The sequence below is a fragment of the Myiozetetes cayanensis genome, unplaced genomic scaffold, assembly GCF_022539395.1.
Source record: "Myiozetetes cayanensis isolate MyiCay16 unplaced genomic scaffold, myiCay2020 scf5-8, whole genome shotgun sequence".
Taxonomy (NCBI): domain Eukaryota; kingdom Metazoa; phylum Chordata; class Aves; order Passeriformes; family Tyrannidae; genus Myiozetetes; species Myiozetetes cayanensis.
This window is the reverse complement of record NW_026087742.1, coordinates 60,517,588-60,541,522: the sequence shown is the minus strand read 5'-3', so window position 1 is coordinate 60,541,522 and position 23,935 is coordinate 60,517,588. Positions and strand designations below refer to the sequence as shown.

Below are 23,935 nucleotides of genomic sequence, written 5' to 3'. Positions count from 1 at the left end.
GCACTGCACAGGACATCCCAAGAGTCACGCCATGTGCCAGAAAGTATTATCCAAACGCTTCTGGAACTCGTCAGGCTTGGTGCCATGACCACTTCCCTGGGTGCCCAACCACTTTCTGGGTGAAGAACCTTTTTCTGCTATCCAACCTAAACCTTCCCCAACTCATGATGGGAATGCTTCCAGATGCAGACACCAACCTCCTGAAGGACCATGCACGGACCATGACAATGACCCAGACCATGCTACAGGCCTGCATATGCCAGCATTACCAACCTGCCAGTGACCCTGCTGCGAGGTCTGGTGAGATTATTTCCAGAACATCCCATGGAAGCCTCTGAAGGTAACCACAAGCCCAACTGTGCAACTCTTTAGACCTCTGCACACAAACAGAATCACTGGAGGTGGAGTGACCTCTGCTTGCATCAGCTGCAGAGCCATGGTGGGAGTGTGATACAGGAGGACATCATTACCATATGAAGTCACCTTCCCATCTAGTAAAAGAAAACTACTGACTATAAATCCTTTTAAAAGCTATTTTATTTACCTTGAAAGGAGAGAAACTGATTAGTTGTATAAAATATTATCATAAATTTCATGTAAAGCCTTCAGTCTGTTTGAACAAAAAAATACACTGTCACAGTAAAGAAATAATGAATCTGTTTAGGTACTGGACTCTGTATTCTTCCCCTCGCCAAAGGAAGAACCCTGACTACTGTAACAGATCTTAAGTCAGTGCACCCAAATGCTAACATACATTCTTTCTGTAAAATTCTGCAAAAAGTGAGAAAATAAACATAAGGTACTCTTAAAACTTCTGTACATTTTTCAGGAAGAAAGTTGAAGCTGTAGTGAATCTAAAAACCCCTCAATATTATTTTAATATTCATTTACACATTAGTGTGCTGCTTGTAGAATTTTTAGTAGCTCTAGGATTAGCTTAGAATGGATCTTTAAAAAAAATCCTATTGTAAGTACTCTAGGGTCAGCTAAACAACCTATACGTAAGCTACTTGGAGAAAATACTGGTTTAGAATGTTTGTGTCATGAACATCATGCTTTTCTACCGTAACTGTTCTTAATTTAAGTAGCTGCAAAAGCTAAATTTCATAAAAATGGGTCATTTTAAAGCAAGACATTTGCTTATATTTAATCTACTGGAAGTAAAAAATGTGCTTTTGTTATGTGTATTTTACAAAGCTTTGTCACTGAAGGAAAAATTCCAGTATCTGAATCAGAAACTTACAAAAGATGACAAAAAGTTGAGTTTTGGGTTTTTTTGCTAGTTGCAGCCATTCACAAATTGCCCAATTAACTGCCTTTTCAGTAAAATAAGGCAGATTGATTTTCCCAACGTGGGTTCACCATGTTCAGCTTTTGTGCAGACACTGCAGTAAGGCCAACAGGAGATGTCCTGTGCTTTTTAGAGTTCAGTCTACTCTCACCTGGAACCCAGCTGGAGTCACTGAGCCTTCAGCTGCTTCTCAAGCTGTTTGGCTTGGCTACAGTTAGGTAAAAATTTGAGGAAATCAAGAAAATTCTACACCATTAGAATTTTGAATTCTTATGTGTACCAGGTGAGGCTTAGGTTTGTTTGTTTGTTTGTTTGTTTTTCTTTTGAGATTTTCCAAGAAAAGAAAGTGCACATCAATTACTCTGCATATGGGAAGAGGCTTCAGCTTCTGGGAAGATTCTCTGTGGGAATCACATTTCATGAAACTCGAACTGATGGACAGTCCAACTGCCCTCTGAAATTACACTTGAAAACTGCAAAATGCCAAGTATTGGTTTCAGCAGTACGGCTACGTAATGACTTCACTTTGAATTCAGGCTGTACTTGTGAAGCAAGGCCCACACTCTGCAAGGCCCTCGACTGCTGTCCAGTTTAAGTCAACGGGAACTTGATGTGCTAATTATGTACAGAGACAGAAATCTTTGTAGTATCTGGCCCCTCATCTTAAAAATTTGCAAGTAATGAAAATCTAAAAATCAAACCTAAGAAACAAAATTAGTGCATTTCATTATCATGCTAGCTAACGTTTCATCTTTAGGCAGAAAGAATTCAATTCAAGGAGACTGAGTCAGCTTATATCAGTAATGCTGCAACAGGAATTTCAGAAACCCTGCAACTCTCTGTTTTTAGTCCTCAAAAATATATATAAATTAAATTCAGTGGCTTATATTGTATATATGCTACATCATAAGGTAAAGGTATCATGAAAGACATTTAACAATTTAAGAAGTACAAATGCTTTCAAACTAGCAGTTTGGAATAAAAAGCAACTAAAAATGCAACTCTATTAATGAAGGCTGTAAAACAAAAACAATCTAAGAGGGCCAGCAGTGCAGCCCCTGGTCCTGAGAAGAATCTCACTTTTCTTCACTGGTTAAAGTATCATTTCCATCATTCAGCTTCTGCTTTTGCATTCTTGTTCGAGTAGATGCTACAAAAAAAAAAAACCAAACACAAAACAAAAAAGAATGAAATGAAATAATTTTCTTCAGAATTATTTTGGACTGATAATTGTAAAAATTTGTAATGACACATGGAATAGAAGTACACTACTCTGAATTCTAAATAAACCAAATCCCTCATTATAAAATAAACACCTAATTCTGCATTGCTTCAGCAATTCTTGTTAAATCTTACACATCCTAGAAAATTTCTTCCACCTGTTCACTCAAGTTCTCATTGTTTCTGTACCCTCACTGTGTTTGTTTTCATCCTCAAGGCGGGCAGATGATCTGTATCACACAGGGAATCTTGCCTTGATGCCAGGCAGATGCTGTGGGCCGAGCAGTGCCCACATGCCAGAGCCAGCTGGCCAGGAAATGCCTTTTCCCCTCAGTGACACACACCAACACCACCGGACATGAGATAGAACTCTCCTTCTTAACCTCCGACACAAGTAAACACTGAAGTGTTTCCCCTACTTAAAATAAAGGAGAGGTGCCCGGATCCACATTCATACCTATCTTGATGAGTGAGGTAAGAGTTTTTAATGGGCAAATCTGCTCAGCTACAGAGCTCAGATTCCACCAGACAGTGAGAATGCCTGGCCAGACAAAGTGTGCTCCTTCTCGGCAGCAGATAATACAACTCACATGGTGGGGGGAGGGGGCGATTTGCTTTTCCTGAGCTAGATCTGAGTTTCATTTGAAAAAACAGAAAACTGATCCCATAAAATCTGAAGGAAATACTGATCCACAGTAGAAGAAAAAGCAGTCAGACATTTTAGTACAAAAGACAGCAAAGCAACAAACAAAACTATATGAATGATTTTCCTGTGTATGTAAATTTCCATTTTGTAATCTGCATTTTTAAAAACCGAGCAAGTTACCCAAATGACATCAGTGTTGAGCAACATTTTCATCTGAGTGGGCCCAAACTGTTCTATCCAAAGCACTCACTGCTGTGCAGTTTATGAGGAAAATAATACTCACTCATTTCTGCAAGCTTTTGTTGGAACTTGGACTCCTGGGGTAGATGTTTGCTGCAGACAGAAACCACATGATTAAGTCAATAAAAATACCTCTTTATCCTTGTAACCTAAACTTCAAATTAAAGTTAGTTCATTTCAGTGTTATCAGCTTCTCTTACAGGCGCTGAATAAATCCTTCACTTCTGACATCTAAGAAGCATGATGCTACCATCCCTCATTTAATAGAGTTACCAAAGTTCACAAATTAACACAAGTTAGGATATCGGGAAGAAGTCAGGATGGAAGGCCCCAGCACCTAAATACACGTAAGATTACTGAAGAGCCAAGGACAATCTCACCTTCCATCTGCTTCGTCTTGCCCCTCTATATCAAAGCGCAGCCTCTTCAGTGGCTTTGGAGCAGCACTTACTTCTGCACTGCGCTTCAGCTGGCTGTCACTGTTGCACAACATCTGGTTTATCTTTTGAAACTTCTCAGAAGTCTGAAGTGACAAGAAAATAGAGAAAGAATTGCCAATGAATCCTGAAACAATTCCAACTTTCCGGATTATCCACTAAAAAAATTAGTAGTTCTAAAAACTCTGGAGTTTTATGAACTTTGTCTTTTGCCAAAGCAACTTAAAAACAAACTGCAACACATTTTAGAAGTGAATCTGGATATTTGGAAGGAGTTAAAACAACTTTCCTCTAATTACTACATATAATCAGACACACTCACTGGCAAGTTCCGGAGATGCGAGCAGGTTATCTCATTCCTCTAAAACTTACATGCATTTAAGAGCAGACATTAAACATGTTAAAACTCACCCCAAATGATTCTCCAATTGACACCAAAATTCTGCCAAATGAAGAAGAGAATTGTTTAAGATTAAGCTGCATTTAACAATGACAGAAGCATCCACTAATTTGCAGAGCTTAGCACAAGGCATTAACAAGATCCCTTCCTCTCTCTCTGCATTAACAGCACAAACTCATACTGTGCTTTACTGCAGTGAGATATTTCTCTTTGGGCCAGTGAATGCTGAATCACTAAATCAACTGTATCGCACAGATAGAAATGAAATTGTGGCTTAAAAGAACCAGAGAACACACCAGGAAGACCCTTGTGTGCTGGGTGCTCATACAATCATCCTTTCATCTTTCCCTTTAAGTGTTTGCTAATCAAAACCATGCAAGACTTCAACCTGAAATACACAGCAGCATTTAAACTTTGGTACACAGTGGGCCAGATGCACTGGAACTCACTTGATCCTAGTTTGAAAAGCCACTGGAAACTGGCACGTTTGCTGTCATCCTTGTCCACTAAGAACTAGTGACCAACACTTTGAAATATTCTGTTCAGCCAACTAAATAAACATTTTGTTCCAAAAAAGTATTTTTCCTTTGAACAAGCTTACAAAGCTCATCTGTTTTTCAGGAGCGTGATCCAGAGTCAAAGCCAACAACATTTAAGCAACTAGGTCAGGAAATTCCTCTCTGGGGGCGTAAAAAAAAAAAGGAAAAACAACCAACAAAAACCTCCTTGAGCACAACAGAAAAGCACTCAAAAATGAATAAAGGTTTCAAATAGAGGACAAACTTTTAACAGAAAAGATATAACAGCCACAGACTGACAAACTAGACTGCAGTTTTCTAATTTGCTTCCACTAAAATTCCCCAAGTACCTTCAATTTAGTCAAAGAAATGCTTGTCAACAACCTACCTCGACCTTGGAGTCATCTTTGTGGGTGATTGAAACCCATCAGAGAATTTGTGTGGGCTCTCCAAAGGTGAGATGTAGATGTTACTGCCAGCAGGGACACGCCGAGGAGAGTTGGAAAACTGGTGAGGGCTGGGAGGAATGTGTGGGATGGGTGACAGAGTAGGAGGCTATAAGAATAATAAAATAATCATAAGGTTTTGTTGTCTATATATTTCTAGTCCACTGAAAAATGAACAGAGCTAATGGCTTACCCTGTTGGAAGCATACTGCAAAATGTTTGTTTTCAGCTTCTGCATAAACACTAAGTTGTAGAAGACTATAATGGAGTCATATTGTTCTTCCCGGATAAGAACACGTTTGAAAGTCTACATACGGTGAGAAAATCATACAAAAGTTAAAAAAAAAAAAAAAAAAAAAAAGGAATGAAAATTTTACATTTGACAAACTTAAAAACTATTCATAAAGCCTGTGTTAGATAATAGCTAGGATGGCACGTGGACTGTGTGCAAGCCACTGTAACTACTATTTAGAACTGTTCTAAACTGTTAGGATTTTTTCCCAAACATGTATGAACACCAGTAGAAGCACCTATTTCATTAACTGGCACAGCCCCTTCGTGTGAACACAGTTCTAACTAACGTTTTCCAAATTTAAGCTCCATTTACTTTCACGCACACACGTGTCAAGACGTCTAGACTACTGTGCATGCCTTGGAAGGCTAAAAAAACTCATTACTGACCTGATGTGGATAAAATAGTTCTATAGGCTTGGACACAAAGTCTGGAGTTTAGCCAAGATCCACAAACACACTATGAGAAATTCTGCTACTCAAAGGATGCCTACAGTTCCTTTAACTGGTGAGGATTTTTCTACTGATTTAATTACTGTGTTGTGCAAAAATTTCATTACATTAAAGCTCCTATGAAGAAACTTCTTAATGTTAGAATTAAGCCTGCAACTTTAATTCATACTGAGCTGTTTGATATATAACCATACATCTCTGTTTCATATCAAACTATATTTCTATTGAAAGCTTCTGTAGAAAGTTATCTGCTTCTCTTCCCTTAATGCTCCATGGGAAGTTAGATAACTCCTAAAGGAACTTGTGTTATTTTTGAAAATCCTATTAGCTCTACATATAAATCTTTCATCTACTCTCCAAATAAAAGCATAAACCATTATTTAGTATTTTTTAAAAAATGGAGTGAAGTTTAATTTATGCAATATGTTTAAAAAAGATATTTAGTATTAGAGTCAGTTTTCTCCTCCACAAAATGGAGATGCCGTGAATAAGTTTCTTTTGCATGTTCAAGGGTAGTTTATTTTGATTTCAGAGAGAAAGAATTAGTTTTTAGTATTTTTATGGAGGAGTAACATTTAAGAACTTCCATACCTCTTGATTTGTGTTGCAAAGCTCCTTGTATGCCGAAACTATTCTTTTAAATCGAAGATCTACATTCTTTACTTTGCATATGCCATACATGGAACACATCATGATCTATTAAAGAAACAAGACAAGACAACTGAAAATGCAGAAAATGAAATCAGCTTCTTCATTTCAAGTTAAGAAATAAGCTTTCTGTTACTATTAGTGTTCTGTAAACTAGCATGCAATTCAACTTCATAAGAGCTCCCAGAACGTAAGTCAACTACTGTTACCTCTATTTCTGTATGACAATCAACTAACTGGAGCTGATAGTATCTTCTAACACTCATTTCACATGATGCAATTTTAGAGTAGAGTAACAAAACATTTATCAACCACCCATGTTGTCTTCCCAAAGAAAATCATTATTTTCTTATGCAAATCACTGGAAGTTGTGGTGTGTCTTCATTATTTTGAAAATAGATGAAAATGGTATCTGACGATGTCATAGTGAGTAACTGCCAGTGCTTAGAAAACTGAGATGAGAGACTTCAGTGTAAATTAGGTTCTCCTCTCAGTGATCAACAGAAAAATAAAAACTCAGAGTACAATTTCTAATGGCTAAAGAATGTCTAAGAAACATTTTGTCCAGGAGAGTCTTTTCAAGGTTTTTGAAACTTTTTTGTTCATGTTACCTGGTCCAAGTGCCTGTCTCTCATTAGCTCATACTCATTTTGCAGTGTGTACTGGAAGAGGGTCCAGATCAAAGGTTCCAGGTCAGGATGTTCAGAGAGAAGATGAAGGAATAGGGTATGTAGCCGACGATAGGCCAGAAGATACACTTCAGAAACAGAGAGGAAAAATAAACTGGAATTGTAATAATAGGAAGATACAAAATAATAATGCAATGGAGGATTGGACAGCAACTGAACGTTTGCTGTCTCCAACTACAAAAACTATGAGACATCAAATGAAGGTAGTAAAAGCCAGCTTTAAAATAAATGGAAAAGATTCATACAAGAGATAGCAGACACATGGAAGGCCACACCAAACAATGCTGCACATGCATGTCTATATGTCAATTCAAAAAGAGCCTGAACAAGCATTTGGAACATGAATCTGCTGAGAGTTACTAAGCAGACACAGTGCAAAAGGTTCAGAAAAAAACCCCGATCTTCTCAAAGTCAAAGCTTGGGAAAGCATTGAGGGGAAACACTGTCCAAGCTTGCCCAGTTCTTCAGCTTCCCCTGACATGTATTTATGGTCACTGCTGGGAAAAGAAACACCCTCCATCTGAGCCCATATGGACATTCTTACAGTCAGTAGGTAAGTTTTTGGTTGGACCTTCCAGTGTGCAGAGCACACCCATTAACCTGCTGGCACCACTTTACCATTTCCTTCAGAGGGTCCGCACACTGTTCACTAGAGATTCTACAATAATCTTTTAAGAAATGTTGAGCACCAAAACGGATAAATAACATACGATAACTTTGCAAATGTCAGCACATAACAGAAGCAACAAACCTTTTTTGTAGAATAGAGAGAGGGAGGTAGATTTTTGTGGTTTCTGTGTTTGGGGGGTCGCACCAGATTGAGCATCTGGAGTAGAGTTAGCACTTGGAGGGGGTCCAGATGCTTTCTTCTTAGGAGATCTCACAGGAGAAAGATAGCTGGAGATTCAACATATAACATATAGCACTTAACATCACAGGATAAAAGAACAATTTTATATGAGTAATACTTGCAGGAAGTCTTAAGAAATTAATTGCCATTGCAATCTGTTATCCTCCATACCTGATAGAGGGACTTATTTATTCCTAGGCAAATGAGGTAACAGTTTGCAGGTGCAGGTTTGATGGGTCTTAGAAAAACAGATTTCAGCATTTGATTTAAATTTATACAAGTAATTAATATCTGTAAGTACAACAATTTAACAAAACCTAAGTACCAAGCCTAACAAAAATGAAAACAGAATAAAGGTGGATTTAAATTTTAAGGGTGATATTAACTTCACATTTTCCTAGATCTCAGGCATGCATGCCACTTACAGGTCTGCAGCAGTGTGATTATGTTGGGAAGGTGTACTGGGAGTAGAAGAGGTCTCAGGCTGATCAGTTTGGCCTTCTCGTTCTTTTGAATGCTTGATAAGATCAAACAGAGGCGACCCCTAAAAAAATTACAGGAATACTACATTATACTAAGAATAGACAACCTCTCTAAGTGGATTTTGTTCCCTCTTCTATAAAAAAATTCACCAAAATTTGATCTTCAACAGAAGATTAAAGCTTTGAAGTACTTCAGAACACTCATATTTTGCCAGATAAATTTGAACTATTAAATACACCAAGCATATTTTTTCTTGTTTCATCAGCAATCCATCAGATACAGGATTACTGCAGATTGGAGACACAGTTGTATTCTAGAGTCCCTCACTACTTCCTATTAAATAGCCATTCCTGAAAAGAAGAGCAAACAATAGAAGAAAATACATAAAATGTCACATTTCAAAAAATGACAAAAAGCCCCCAACACCAAAACCCCACAAACAAACAAATAAACCCCCAGCAATCAATAAAAACAAACAAACAAAAAACAATCAAAGGAAACCTCAACTCATTGGTGACTGAAAGTTACTGCTGTACCTATTGTCATTCTATTTCTGCTACAGCATCTACCCAGTATTTTGCATATGATAATATACAAACCATGGTCATAACTAATTTAACTGCACTGGAGACTTTGGTCTCTGCTGTATCATGTTCCAGAGCCACCTCTGGCAAGAGTTAAAGTGACTCTGGATACATTAAGTCTCTGCCCTCTTGGCCAAAACCAAAAACCATTTAGATTTGAGGTTAGTTATCAATACTTTAGGCAAGGCAGTTGGAATACATTGGAAACTAAGAGCTTGAAGTAGGAAGTGATGCAGAGAGAATGTAAGTGGAATGGAGAAGGTTCTGGGTGAAGCAACATCAGCACTTCTGCTGATGTCAGTAACAAACATCAGTCTTGCAGAAACAAAATCTCAGGCTGCTTGTGTGTCATGCACAGAGCAGAATTATGCTGAGACAACAAGATTGTGTGGGAAAATATTTTGGGACCATATTTATAATTAATTTTGAAAACAGAGGCTTGCTGGCTTCTAGGGTTTTTTGTTTTCTTTAAACAGAAGACTCATCCTTGAGCACAATGTTGCCTCTCAAAAGTGCAGCATCAGAACTCCTGAAGCAAGAGAGGAACATTTGATTAGCAAATATCTGCCTTCTTGCGGGGGGAAGCAGTGTCCATAGTAGCAACTGAGGATGAAGTGGGCAAAAACAAGGATTCACCATTTTCCTGAAATTATCTTCCCAAAAGACAGCAGTAAAATCAGTCAGCTCATTGTTTGTACACAATACATTATCAGATGGTCTATGGTCTGTTTGAACCTACGAATGCACATTATTAATCCTAAAATGTGCTGGCATAGATGACAAATCTGTAGCTACAAACAGGAGCACAGCACACATGTAAAGTATGCAGCATCACCTGGCTAAGGCAGTAAGAAATGGCCCAGTAAAACTAGATTAGATTTATGAGAATTAAAACTAGCATTAAGACATTCCTCATTTAGACTTATTTCTAAAACAAAAAACAAAAACCCAACAACAAAAAACCCCACTTTTCTTTTGAAGTGCATCAAATAAAAATCTAGAGCAATGAGACGAGAGTGCTGAGATTTACAATTTTTCACACTGTGCAATTTTTAAATTATGATTTTGGCAATACTGGCTGTTTCATCCATAACATAAAAAACATCAGTTACTGATTCATAACCACATAGTTGTTCCTCCATTGTTTCTCAACCAGTTCAGCTCTTGGGCTGGTTTGCATAATTTTCCCCTGCATTTAGTAGTGCACACACTTCTCACTTTTTTCTCTCAGCATTGCACTTGCTGCAAGCACAGACACATTACCTTCTCCATTTCTCATTCTTCTGGCCTCTCCTTTTTTATTATTCCTGCCATTCACTACGCTCCAAAGAATCCAAGTTTCTTTCCCAGCACAATCACTAATTTATTGCTGAGATATCTTGACTAAGAGTGAGCCCTGCTTCATTCACATTTCACATTTTAGCTATTTATGACTAGGAAAGTATTGCTCTTAATGAAACATCAGTGGGAGGAAAAAGGGTTGATAAAGGGGAACGAGGTCTAGGAACAGAAGCAAAAATTACTATTTTTGAGTTAGCACTTGAGACCAGCAGTTCCAGGTCCTCTCTCATCCCTGCTCTAATTTTCACTATTCCAAGTGTGATTTCATTAGATGAAGTGAGGGGACACAGCAGCTTGCTACCCATGGAAGAGGTCTGCTTACTTTTTCATAATTTCCACTCCTCCTCTTCTACCTGCCAGCCTTGACAATCAGTTGACCTCCATTTAAGTGGAGTTGATACACTAAGCCAGCAGAAAGTTAATAGAGAAAGCAAACACAGATTTAGGTCCACTCCGCAGAGAATCACAAGCAGAGCCAGAATAATCAGTAAGAACAGACAAGGTAGCAACACTGGGAGCAAAGCAGAAAAAAACAGAAAACAAAGTACAAGATGTCCTTCATTTACTGACAACAACCTGTTCCATGAACTGATTTGGCAAGTGAAATTTATCTGACAGGAATATACAAAACCTACTGCTGCTTTCCATCAGTTAGATGAGCCACAGTCAGCAAAAGGATATTCTTTGTGCAGAAACATCTATTTGTAGAGACCGAATAAAGACGCAGTGAGTCCAATATTTTTGGGCTCCCACAAATACTCATTGACCCTGTAGTTTAAAACATGGCAAGATAAACAGGGTGTTGCAACTCAGCCAGCCCCAGCAGCACAGAGCTGCCAGCATCGGTGATGGCAGGATGTGAGACAGCCTGATTCAACACATGCCCTTGGGGAAACCACAGCTCTGTCACCTACACTGACTGCACAGCCTTTGTTAGCCCTGTGGCTGCATGAGCAGGAAGAGGGCATTTAGTATTCAGACCTCGTGAAATTTTTGTTTCATTTCCACCTTCCTCTCAGACTTTAGATGCAGCCCTCTGTGCTCTTTCCCCAGGGAGCCCTACCACTCTTGATGGTACCTTTCCAAATGCATGGTCACATAGTTGGAGAAATAGGTGCTACACTGACAAGACTGGTGCCTTACAAAAAAAGTGTGTGCCATAATGTAGAATTACACAGGGACAAGTTTTCTCAAATGCAACTACCCTCCACCCTGAGAAACTGATGGGTTTAATTACAGCTTTGTCTCCTCTCTTCATATTTACTCATGAAAAATAATTCTGTTCAGTGAATTCAAAGCACGTTGTGCAGCTTGCAGGGAATTTTCAAGCTCACCAGGACAAACTTCAGCTTTAGACCCCCTGTTTGATATTCAACACTCAAATGAGCAAAGTATAACTTTATTAACCAGGCAATTACTAGTCTTCTAAGTAATAGTCACAAAGAACTTTAACCCCCAGGTCCAGCTTAATCGAACAGGAATGTTTATTGGGAACTTGTTTTTGAAGTGATGTCATTCACACTACCTTTTACAAATTTTATATTGCTTTTTAAAGCTTTTAAGCAGCACTAAAGTGAATAGGTCACCTCCAACGCATTCCCTTCACATGAAAGCTGATTTGCAGTTTTTACTTTAATTTAATGTTCAGTAAGTGATTGATGTTACTAGATGCAGCTACAGAATAAATTTCACTAATTAAGCAAAATGCTACTTTTCATTTGAGGTTTCCCTGTGATGGCTACAGAAACCCCATTTTATTAGTGTAAAAAAAGAAGAAAGCAACGAAGGCTTAAAATTTCTCAGGGTCAAAAGGCCACTGGCATCAGAATGAAGAATAAGACTGAAATTTGACTCAGTCCTCTCTCACACTACCCAGGGCTAACTAAATCTCCAACGCCAAATCTGTGAATTAACTGGGGCTTTGTTAAGTGAAGCTCTGTAGGATGCTTCCCTGCAGCAACACCTCCATCACAGGCATCTGCAGTGATTTTCCCCCATCTGAAAGCTCCTGTCATGGACAAAACAGGCAGAATTTCTTGTTGGCTAATCTTTATTTGGCTACAGTGAAACTACGGGACACACAGGTGCTTCCCACCTTCCCAATCCTTGTGTTGGCTTTATCCCAATAACATGTTTAACTAGACTTTGGTTTCCATTAAAAGATTAAACAAAATACCTAAATCCTTAAATATGGGGAAGAGCTACCCTGGGGTTTGGGTGTACTCCACTTACCATAGAGAAAGACCCTGAGCAGCTTTAAGCAGTGCTATTAGCAGCTCACAGGATTTTAAAAACTGATTTTGTCTTTGTTTTCTATAAGCTTTATGTTTTTATTCTTTATAATAATTTCCTAATACATTTCCAGGTTTTAGTTATCTGTTCACAATAAATTTTAATGCAGTGTTTAACACTTACCTATTCATATATCTCAGTGCCAAGGTCCCTTGGCTTTTTTATTTATTTTTGGAGGGGTTTATTTTGGCTTTCAAATTATTGTATCAAGTCAAAACAATACATAATGGTAAACAATTTTCTTCCTCAAAATGTGCTAAAAGATGGCTGTGATATACAAGGCAAAACAAAGCCAGTTTAGAACTGACAGCTTTGGAATGGAAGTGCAAGGACTGGATCAGTATAAGGTATTTCCAACCCTCTTCCTCATAAGAGATTTGCATGCCCAGAAAGCTGACTTCTGCTTGCAAGTTTTGAAAGTTGTCATTTCAGAAGCTTCACATGATAATTAGTTATCAGAATTCTGAAATAATTTAGGCCTGGCAAAGCAAAGTACACCTCACAGTCTAAACTGAAATAATACTGACCATGAAAAAAAGAGTAATATTAAGGATTGTGTCCTAATTTCACACATATAAGTTGTGTTACATAAATTATGTTCCTATTGGAGCTTCTACTTACAAAATTTATAAAGAAAAACATTAACAATTGAAGTGTTAATGTTTTAATTCATGTAAGAATACAGACACTCCTTACAGCGTGTGTATGATTAATACAAATCCTATTCCAATCTTACTCATATCCAGCATTTAAAATAAAGTAATAGGGTCATCAAGCTTTGTGAAGATCTTCTTTTATCTAGTGATAAAGGAGTTAAAGCTCTCCAGTTAGAGAAGGAAAGCCAGGCCACCACAGTCTGGGTATAAATCTTAAAGTTTTGTTGCTTTAAATGATGCTGCAAACCCACTCTCCTCAGAGTTTTGGGATAACCTACTCTTTCTAAAAACTCTCTGGAGAGACCTGTCAAATCTTGTTAGAAATCAGACATTATTTCAGAAAATAAATACTACAGTTTTCAACCCCTCCACTCCCAAAATTACACTTTACCAAATTAAGACCAATTAGTCAATTTTTATGTTTTACAGGGTCTCTTAGCAAAGGTCCATGGGATCAAGCTCACTGCACAAGAGCAGTAAAAGAGCATCATTAAAATATCCTTCCAAGCATAGGCCTTCTGTGTTAACATAGTGACTGATACTATTGGTTATCTTCAAAAATATTACACAGACCAATGATAACGCTCAGCAAACATGGAAACTTCTGACACAGTTATTGCTTTATAGCTCTGCAACCAATTACCAGTTGAATGGAGAAATGAACCCTGGTCATCAGGAATGCTCCTGTTTGCCAAGCCTGTGAGATTAACTTTTTAAAAATCAGTTTGAAAGGAGTTTTGAAAGACAGTCTACAAGCAGAACTACAACTCTATACAACTGGGGTTTTTTAACTACTCAGGACGACCCTGAGCAGGCTGCAGTCAGCTCTTGCACCACTTCCTTCAACAGGTTTTTTATGCTCTGCACATGCAGATTCACAAAGCAATATAGAATACAATAAGATGAAGAAAATATCATTTTAGGCTTATCTAAGACACATTTTCTCCCCAAAGCAATTGCTATGAGGGTCTTCCAGATGAATCTGTGGTCTGCACTGGCAGTGCTGCTGCAGAAATAATCTGTATCTGAAGTAATTAGCACTGTATTACCTATCCCCCCAGGGCAACCAGGCTTCAATATGACTCATTCTTAGACAAATCTTACTTTTCAAGAATTTTAGGCAAAAGCCAAAGGTTTTAAAGACAAATGAATGGATACCAGTTTCCCCCCACTTTCTGGATAGAAACTGTGTACACTAAACTAAAATGCACCTGATCTGAACCTTTTGACTATTGGGAATGACAATATATCAGTCAGTAACAACACACTCTGCCAAAGATCTTGAGGTTGAGAACTATAGCAACAACTGTGAAAACACTACAGTGCAATATTTTCGGCACAGGAAATAGAGAAGAGATGTTTTAAGGGACCATTATGTTAACTGACATCACAAAGTATTACAAAGGCCATTTCTATAGTTATTTTTATATATGAAAAATTATTACACTTGGGAGCAAAACAACACTCAAGCACTTATTTTCTTCAGAGGAACTTTTGGGTCATAAAATGCCTACCTCAGTAAAGAGAATTTATTTAGGTAATTACTATTGCAACAGTCAAACAAGCTGTTACAATACCACATCGTGTTTTCCATCGGTTTCAATTCTAACTGACTTACACAGACCCAGTTCCCAGAACAATTAAGACAGGTTCTGGGAAATATTTTTACAACTACAAGTGGAAACATGACAATGAGGTGTCTCTGAGACTTTTGTTCAAAGCCAGTAATTCAGTTTCAAGTCTTGTATTCTTTCCAGTTTCTCATTAACTGGACAAATTTAGGTACAAAGCACCTCAAACAATTCTTTTACTAACCTAAATGTGGTAAGTGTGCTAGGAAACTTTGCAGTTTTTGAAAGAGCAGGACAGTATCTTTCACCAACATAATCAAGGAGTCACCGAATCAGGAACTGAACAAAAAAGGATATAACAGATAATCTGCAGAGGATGTGAATAAGCAACATGCACAGAAAGACCAATTCCCTAGAAAAAGTAGTATTAGCTAGGGAATGGCATCTGTCCTGAAACCATTAAGAGCAGACTGCTCTATTATTATTTAAAAGCAAAAATGACCATAAATACTTTGCAACAAGCTTCATGTTACGTAAAAGAGAAAAACAGCACAAAGAAATTGGAGTTGCAAAACCAATATGCCATGTTTTATACCAAAGCATGGCAACACAAGCATGAAAACCATTTTATGTGACAGATTTATCAAGTACTTCTAGAAAACATTGCAATGTGAAGAAAATTACACATGACAAAGAAGAAGGAAAAAACTGAAGTTGTAACAAAAAATCTGAGTCACAACATTTTGGGCACAACCTTTGAGAAGAGTTTTGGTCTTAATTTGAGGCAGTACTTCTGTGGTTACCGTTATGGAATATCTCAAGTTCAGTTAGTCTATACCCTGCATTAACTCATGGCAGACATGACCTGGTGGTCATCCTGCTGTGCTTGGCTTTCAAAGCAGAAGCATATGCAGACCTTCTGAGCGCTCAGCTGGCAGAATTTAAGGTGCCTTCATTTAAACATTTCTGCCTTACAAGCAGTTATTTGAGAATCAGTCAAAATGCACTATAATAGAGGTAAGGAAGACTGCACTGGAAATCAAATTAACGAGAGAAGGTTAAAAAAGGTCTCGGGCTATTATTTAGAGTTCATTAAAAAAACATTCTTCCCAAATGGAAAAGAAATAATGGAATTTTCAAAGTGTGAAACAGAATAGTAAAATAATCACTCAAAACACCCCAAACTTTTCAATAACTTGTCTGAACAGACTTGAAACAAAAAAACTGTTTTCTGAAATGCCACATACCAGATCCCCCACATCACATCTGAATAGCACTGATGTAAAAACTTCCCTCCCTTTAGGAAGCCCCTGTGCTACACATCTATGCAGTAAAGGACCCATGCTCATCATCCCATCTGCTGTCCTTTGCCCACCCATTCTGGAATCTGAAGCCAGAACTTAGTTTGGAGGCCATTAACACAGGCCATGCTGGCCAAGAAGCACACACCCAACTGGGGACTAAAAAGCAAAAGCTTGCCCAGCTGAAGCACGGGCATGTGGGTTTCAGACCTTCATAAAGATAATGAGGAAGCCAAGCCTCCCTTTAAAATGAGCAAATTTCAAAAGTAACATATCCTAAAAGAATGTCAAAGTTTTGAGAACGCTTCTGATGCCTTTTTTTCTTTTTTGGTGCTCAGATACTACTGTGTGTAGAGAATGGATGTGTGTATGGAAATCAAGAAATTTGCACGGCCTCTGCTCTCTCCTTCCTCTGTGCAACACTTGCTTCTTGACCATTTATCTTTTGGCTTGTACTTCCACTGGAATATAATTAAAAACTGCAGCATGTAAAAAGAGAATGTAAGAGACTGTCCCTGAAGTAGTAACTCGGTGACATTAGGCAATACATGAAGAGCACCTATCAACAAAGCAGTAAAACAGACTTAGCTGACAAGGTGCATTCAATTACTAAATGATCCAAATGTTTGATCATGTTTCCCCTGATTCATTAAATTACAAATACCCTGCTGGAAAACACAAATGAGAAATGTAAAATCTCTCAGTAACAATGTGCTTTTTCTATTAAAGCTTTGCATTTGTATTGTGAGAAACTCTCAGTCACTTGAAAACAAAGTAAATTCCGAGTTAAATTTTTCTGGGAAAATCACTATGCTTTACATCCTATTTTGAGAAAATTCAAGTCTTTTGATTCTAGTTTTTCTTGCAGAAATTTAAGGAAAACTTATTTAGGTTCTAGAGATTTTTCTTGTACTTCAGTTGGCCTTTTTGGAAGAAATTTCACTGAAACATATTCCCACAGAAACCCTACATTTTGTCAGCATGTTTTCCAACAAAAGTATTTCAAATTCCTTCTGCTAGTACCACAAATCTGGTTGTGGTATCTCTTTTAGCAATTTCAAAACACAAAGTTGCTGATCAGTGTTTTAAAAAGCCTCATGCTCATTTTAAAACCTGATCACAACATGAACTGTCATTGTGCATGACTTAATTGAAATACCTCATCTCTGTTCCACTGAAGTTACATATGACCACATTAAATTGTTACTGTTTATTTCCTATGGTTTAAGCAAATGCAGGAAGGTTGGGATGGCTTGTAAGCCACAGAATTTTGAACTGTTAGGCTTACAGAAACCCCCTAAAATGTTTCCCTTTAGCTCTCAAATTCCAAACTGTGTGTAAAGGTCACACGTTACGTAGAGTATGATGCAATTTGAAGTTCTACTGAATTTTACAGCTTCTCCTATCTGCTCTGGAAAACACAAACCTGAACAGCAGCTCAGTCATTTCTGCTAAACCTGCCTTTCACATACTTTCAAGTTGGATATTTCCTGCCATCAGCCTACAGAGCAATACTGAAGCTTAGCCTGCTCGAACTGTATGGACATGGAGTCAAACCTACTTCTTGCAGGTATGAGGACTCCAGCTACACCTACATCTGGAGCCCAGCTACTGCTAAAGTAACTCAAAGTGCATTCTGATTGACCGGTCTGTGCAGGAACAACACTGCAGATGCACTGCACGGTCAGGTAGATTAAACAAACAGTTTCCAATCCCAATTACAGCTCTCTGAAACCTGCCTTCCTCCCATCATTTTCAATAAACTGAAAATAATTTTTTAGAAAGGTTGGGGGACAGAAATAGAGACCTCACTTAAAATTGACCTTTTTTTTTTTTTTTTTTAAATCATCTCTACTATAGAGGGGAGCTCCAAAATGGTTATCTCAAAAGAAGTAAAACTTATGAGATTAAAAAGTCATAGCTCTCATAAATTCATGTTGCATTTTAATAAGGAAAATCTGCCTGCCTCAGAAAATATAAAGAATAAAAAGAAGGCTTAGAAGCTGATCTTGAAATTTCACCACATTGCTTCTCATAAGAGAACAAACCATTTTCACACTGACTTAGGTATATATATTAAGTTGTTCTGGATACCTATACACTTTTGATACCTCAGAGGAAGATAGACAAAGAACACACGGAAATAGTTGTCAAATTTAAAGCAGTTACTTTAATTTGGATGCACTTTTGCTCTGCTGTCTTTGCTTTTACTGTAAAGAAAACCCACATTTCTGCTTTTAGTTATCATGGGATCCGTTACGGGCAACTCCACTGACTTCACCACAAATGTAGTGATATCAAACAAAACCCAAAGTGTGCCCACAAGCATAGCCAAACAGCAGCCAGAAGCCTTACATATAAACATGTTTTTATGCCACTGGTTAAGAAAAGCTGGTACAAGGCACCTCAACTTAGATACAACAATCCAGTAGAAGTTCTGATATGTAGACTTCTCTATTTTGCTTTTTAACTTAAGTATCTAACAAGTTCCTCATTAATCATTCAGCAGACATTTTCTATAGCTACTCTAAAACATATAAACCAACAACTAAGTAAAAACAAAACAGGCTTTACCATCCACTTCCAAAGAAGTAAGAGGCTGCTAATTAAAGCATTTCTGAGGTTAGACCATCAAATGACGATCTCAACCTGAATCTATCTCCCTGCTACCTGGCTCTCTATTTTGTCTATTTTAACTGCAGGTGAAATGAGGCATCTGTAGCATATTTGTTTGTGATTTTATAACCCTCTAGACTGGTTAGGAATCTTTAGACCAGAGTATGACAAAGAAAATGGAAACTAATACCAGCAGTGAAGACAGTGGGCCCAAAGCACCCAAGACCCTGAAGTCAGTAAGAAAACTAACAGCATCTTCAATTTATGCTGGATTGGATATTTGCCTTACAAAGCTGACATCCTTTATCACCTCTATTAATCTTAAATAGGAAAGCATGACTATGCATACTATGTCTGTATTACCACTCATTCTTATCCTTCTTTGTGGAAAAATCAATTAGGTGTACATTGCTCTCTTTTATTACATTATAAATATCACTATTTCAGACCACTTACATGAAAATAAATTATAGGGTAGTACACCAGAAGCACAGATATCACTCTTGAGCTTAGCTGAGGCTTTTAAACCTCACACAGCCAAACACTAAGTTAATGTCTGGCCAAGAGCCAAAACAATACAGATTTTAAAGCCCTAAAGTTGAACATCGCTACAACACTTGCAGCATTGTTTCACTGTGGCTTAAATCAGTTAAAGTGCACTGGTGTTTCTCTAAGTTACACATCTGCACTTTCTGCTTCAACCCTTTGCTTCAGCATTAGTACAGCTATGACTGGACATTATATATTTTTTAGGATTAGTTTTAAACCAAACAGTTTTTCTCATTCATATATATGCATATATACACACAGCACAAGGGAAGAAGCACAGAGGCTTAAATGGACAGCAGTAGGATTACTTCAAGCAACAGCCCACATTCAAGCTGTTTAAGTCAACCATAAAAACTGTATCAGAACCCAAAGAATTAAAGAGAAATTTAAGGTAATATTTGTAAGCAGAAGTAGGACCTTTGTGATCTTTCCACACCAATCGGTACCTGATCCACTCACTCTTATCCCTTGTCCCCTTATCAAACATTTTCTTTTTTACTTTCAAAGATGATGTGATAACAACTGAAACTTAGAGCCAATGACTTTCAAGACTACTGCTTCTACCTCAGATTTTAAAGACTTGCATAGCCAAAAATTATCTTTTTGCATCTATACCACTGAACCACTAAACCACTGTAGATAACAGCTCAGAAAGTTTGACAAAACCCAGAGACGTGAGTAAGAGGTGTGCAGGACAGTGTATGCTGCTCGACACTACCTGGATCTTCCTCTGCCACCACCACTGGAAGTACCCTGGAGGAGCCAAATACTATTGAATGGATATCTCACTGGGAACTCCAGCATGAAGCTCATGTTTTTCATGTAGTACCTTTTTCTGAGGCTAAATACATTATCACAGAATCACAGAATGGTTTGAGTTCGAAGGGATCTTAAAGATCAGCTTGGTCTAACCCCCTCACCAGAAACAGGGACACTTTTGACTAGACCAGGTGGCTCAAAGCCCCATCCCACCTGGGGCTTGAATACTTTCAGGGATGGAGTACCTTGTTTCAGAGGACTCATTCTCTTACAGCAAAACATGAGAATCCCTCATAACAAGGGCACTTGCTCAGGGCATGTGATGTGGTTTCCAGCCTCTCCTCTCCTGCCAGGGTCAAATCAGTGTCTCCTAGAGAGACACCTTTCCACTTCCAGGAAGATTATTAACACAGATTCAAGGGAAAATATATCATTTATGACAAATGTTTTGCATTTGAAAGCATCACTCAATTCCTCCAACACTGCAGCAGAAAATTTTCACATGAGAAGCAAGTCCTTTGTCCATTGTCAATTGACATTTCCTTTCTTACCTTCTAGGTATTAGCTGATGGTCACACCGAAAACACAACTGCTAAATGTGATCAACAATGTAATAAAATAGTTCATAAAGTACTGAATTGGTTTCATAAAATTTCAGGATACGGGTTGGAAGGAAAGAGCAGTTGTAGGGGAAAGTCAGCTGAAGTATTTTTAAATGCTGTTTACCAGTACTAATTATATGCTAGGTAATCATTTAAGTGGTCTTATCATGCAGAATTTAAAGAGGTTATTTGCTGACTTACAGATTTAGAAAGTAATAGTTCTTCACATTAATCAAACCTAAGTTCTGCTTTTTGGCAGCAGTTCTCCCCTGACAAGCATTTTCATGTCAGTATTTATCTCAACTAATTAGTTTACCAGCTTGAACAATTCTTACAAAACATTTTTTCCCCCCTTAACTTCTTACATTCTGCTTTTTTGAAGGAAACCAAATTAATACCATAGGTTTTTGGGTTTTTTAAACAATATGAACTCATAAATCTTATTGAATGACTATGGTAAATTCTTTCAATGGCTTCATAATGTTATCCTTTACAAAAAAAGAGAATAGGAATGTGACTGTGGCTTTGTGCTGCCTCTGGCAAGCAGAGGTTAAAATCTTCTGCACAAATTCAGAGGCCTCCATCTGGCCAAAACTGAAAGAGGTTGCAAGCACTGGATGTGCAGTGGTTGCAAGTAATTTGGCATGAAAGTAAAATATCCCCTCAAGAACTATGTAAAGTAACACCAGTAATCCAGACATTGAACCAGACTACCTTAATCAGGGCCACAGAATGCATGTTGGCCAAAAACTTAGGCTAAAGATCTGAAAAATAACAAGTAATTGCCTTAGAACTCCACAAATTGCAAATGTTTTTCTTATCTGTTATCCTGATCATTTCACCCTGTATCTTTTGGAATGGTTTCCAAAATCATTAATGAGGCTTCTTCCTTCCTATCATTCCTAGTATTTGCTTAATATATCAACCAATTTTTAAATTTATTTTATTTTTTCTTAAAAGGGTCATGTTTTATACTTGAAAGGTATCTCGAGTAAAAATTTGTAGTCAACCACAGATTAAAGCTCAAAACGATTTCTTGTTATCTAACCTCTACTAGCCTACTGTAAGATCAACTAGACTTCTTTATGTGTCACAATCACCTGATGTCTAACACACATTTCTAAGGCATGACGCTGTGCTCCCTCTTCTCCAGGTAATACACTGCAGTATACATAAAGAAGTTATGCACTATAAAGTGCAGCTCTGAACATCACCTCAGGATGTGTCTGGATACCTGTTGTAAACTCTCCAGGTCACTATCCCTACCAAATCTCTGTACGATGCCTACTACATATACTGTAGGGCCTCTGTGCTACACAGCAGCAGAACCATTTTCAATCATCTCTCAAGAGTTTCCTATCTTGCCAAGTGGGCTTCTTAAGATGCAATGGAAATGATGATTTTGTTCATCCTGCAAAGTAAATTTTCCCTTAAAACGAGACCATGCAAAGGATCAGAGGTTTAATCAACACACACATACACAACAGCACTGTTCATAGCTACAGAAAATGAAGAATTTAAAGCTGAAGTGCAGGGGTGGGTAAGCAGGTGTGCCATTTCTTGCCATCCTCTTGCTGCATGTATTAGAGGCAGGTGGGGGCCACCCTTTTCAATATATCAGATAACAAATGGACACGTTGATAACACCTTATCCAATTACTGTTTCCTCTGGATATCTTTATAACTGCATTCTCAGAAAAATTTACTTTGCACATCAAAATATTTGAGAATGTAAGCAAAAACTGCTGCTGGGACTTTTCATGAGTTACACAAAAAATGCAAATCTAGAAGCTTCATTCAAGAATTTATCAGTCGTGTCAGTGGCCTAAAGCACCGCTGTAACTGCTCCTGTGTATTTACAGTGCAAACAACCAATCTGCATATTCCATTATAATGTTTACATAATTCTAGGTAACCCTAACGTGTTCATCAGTATTAACTGGACCTTTGAGCTTCTTGTAAAAAAGCTTCTTTTGCCATTAGACATAGTATTTTTCTATTAGTGCTATCACAGATATTATTTTCAAAATTGCATTATTATACTTTTAAAAATGAATCCCCTATTTTCAGTGTCTCAACTCTTGTGGTCAACAAACCAAATAACAGCAAGACCAAGCTTTAAAATGTAAGCAAAGAGTACATATATTTTCTGAAATATCCTAAAAATATCTTCAGAACTTTTATGACAAACTCCAGCACACAGTTCTGCACTTTTCTCCATACTGTGCACAGAAAGCTTTTTCCAAAACTCTCCTCCAAAAAGCCTTTATGCAAAATCAAAAGAAAACAAGAATGTAAAATTAATAGTATTTTTTAAGGTTCTCTTATTTTCTCATTCTCTTAAGTTGTTTCCCCATAAGTTAGAGTATTTAGAAAGCCTCTAGCAGACTTAAGAATATTCTGAAGGATTCTACTATGTTAAGGGATACTGCAATGACTAAACACAGTCCCAACAGCAGCACTTTAAGTCTGAAATTCTATTTCAAAGGAGAACGTTTCACCTCAGAAACAACAGAATATTCTTATTTGCCTCTTAGTTGCCTAAATATTATCAATCAACCAACACGTTGGTTTTCCTTTCTGCCTGTATCAGCTTTTACATATTATTCCTGAAGTCAAAACATGTTGTCTCTAATCCACTTCTCTTTATACCACTAGGTACATCAAGGACAGTATAGGAAACAGCCAGGAAGGGACTTCATATAACTAACTAATTGCTTACACACAGATAGACAATAAATACTGTGAAGAAGTGTTTCAGAACTAGAATTTGACTAAAAGTGGCATTTCCTAGAGTATGACTGTCATATTCATTGCACATATTTTTAAGAACAAAGAACCAAGGCAAACTATTTTTCTCAAGTTCAGAATACCTTTGCTGTACATATGTTTGGGTTTTAAAATCCCTCCATCAACTAAAGAGCAGAGGGGAAAAGAAAGGACTCTAGCAAACTGAAACCTCATACAAAGGGAGAGAAACTCTTTCCTCTTTCTACAGGCAGGAGAGGAGCAGTTGTATCATCTCCTGTAAAGGAAATTGAAACAATTTTG

The 23,935-nt window shown here is 37.7% G+C and overlaps 1 protein-coding gene across 1 annotated transcript in view; it reads right to left on the bottom strand.

Moving 5' to 3' along the window:
• Nucleotides 1-521: 521 nt before the first annotated feature.
• The window catches only part of RB1 (RB transcriptional corepressor 1), a 71,527-nt gene continuing 48,113 nt past the window's right edge, over nt 522-23,935 (bottom strand). The window contains exons 18-27 of the mRNA XM_050333079.1: nt 8,556-8,674; nt 8,032-8,177; nt 7,203-7,348; nt 6,535-6,639; nt 5,393-5,506; nt 5,142-5,308; nt 4,247-4,277; nt 3,779-3,921; nt 3,442-3,491; nt 522-2,441 (exon numbers count right to left, since the gene is read on the bottom strand). Of these exons, the coding sequence (XP_050189036.1) occupies nt 2,368-2,441; nt 3,442-3,491; nt 3,779-3,921; nt 4,247-4,277; nt 5,142-5,308; nt 5,393-5,506; nt 6,535-6,639; nt 7,203-7,348; nt 8,032-8,177; nt 8,556-8,674 (1,095 nt within the window). The 3' untranslated portion in view covers nt 522-2,367. The remainder of the gene's footprint in view (nt 2,442-3,441; nt 3,492-3,778; nt 3,922-4,246; nt 4,278-5,141; nt 5,309-5,392; nt 5,507-6,534; nt 6,640-7,202; nt 7,349-8,031; nt 8,178-8,555; nt 8,675-23,935) is intronic.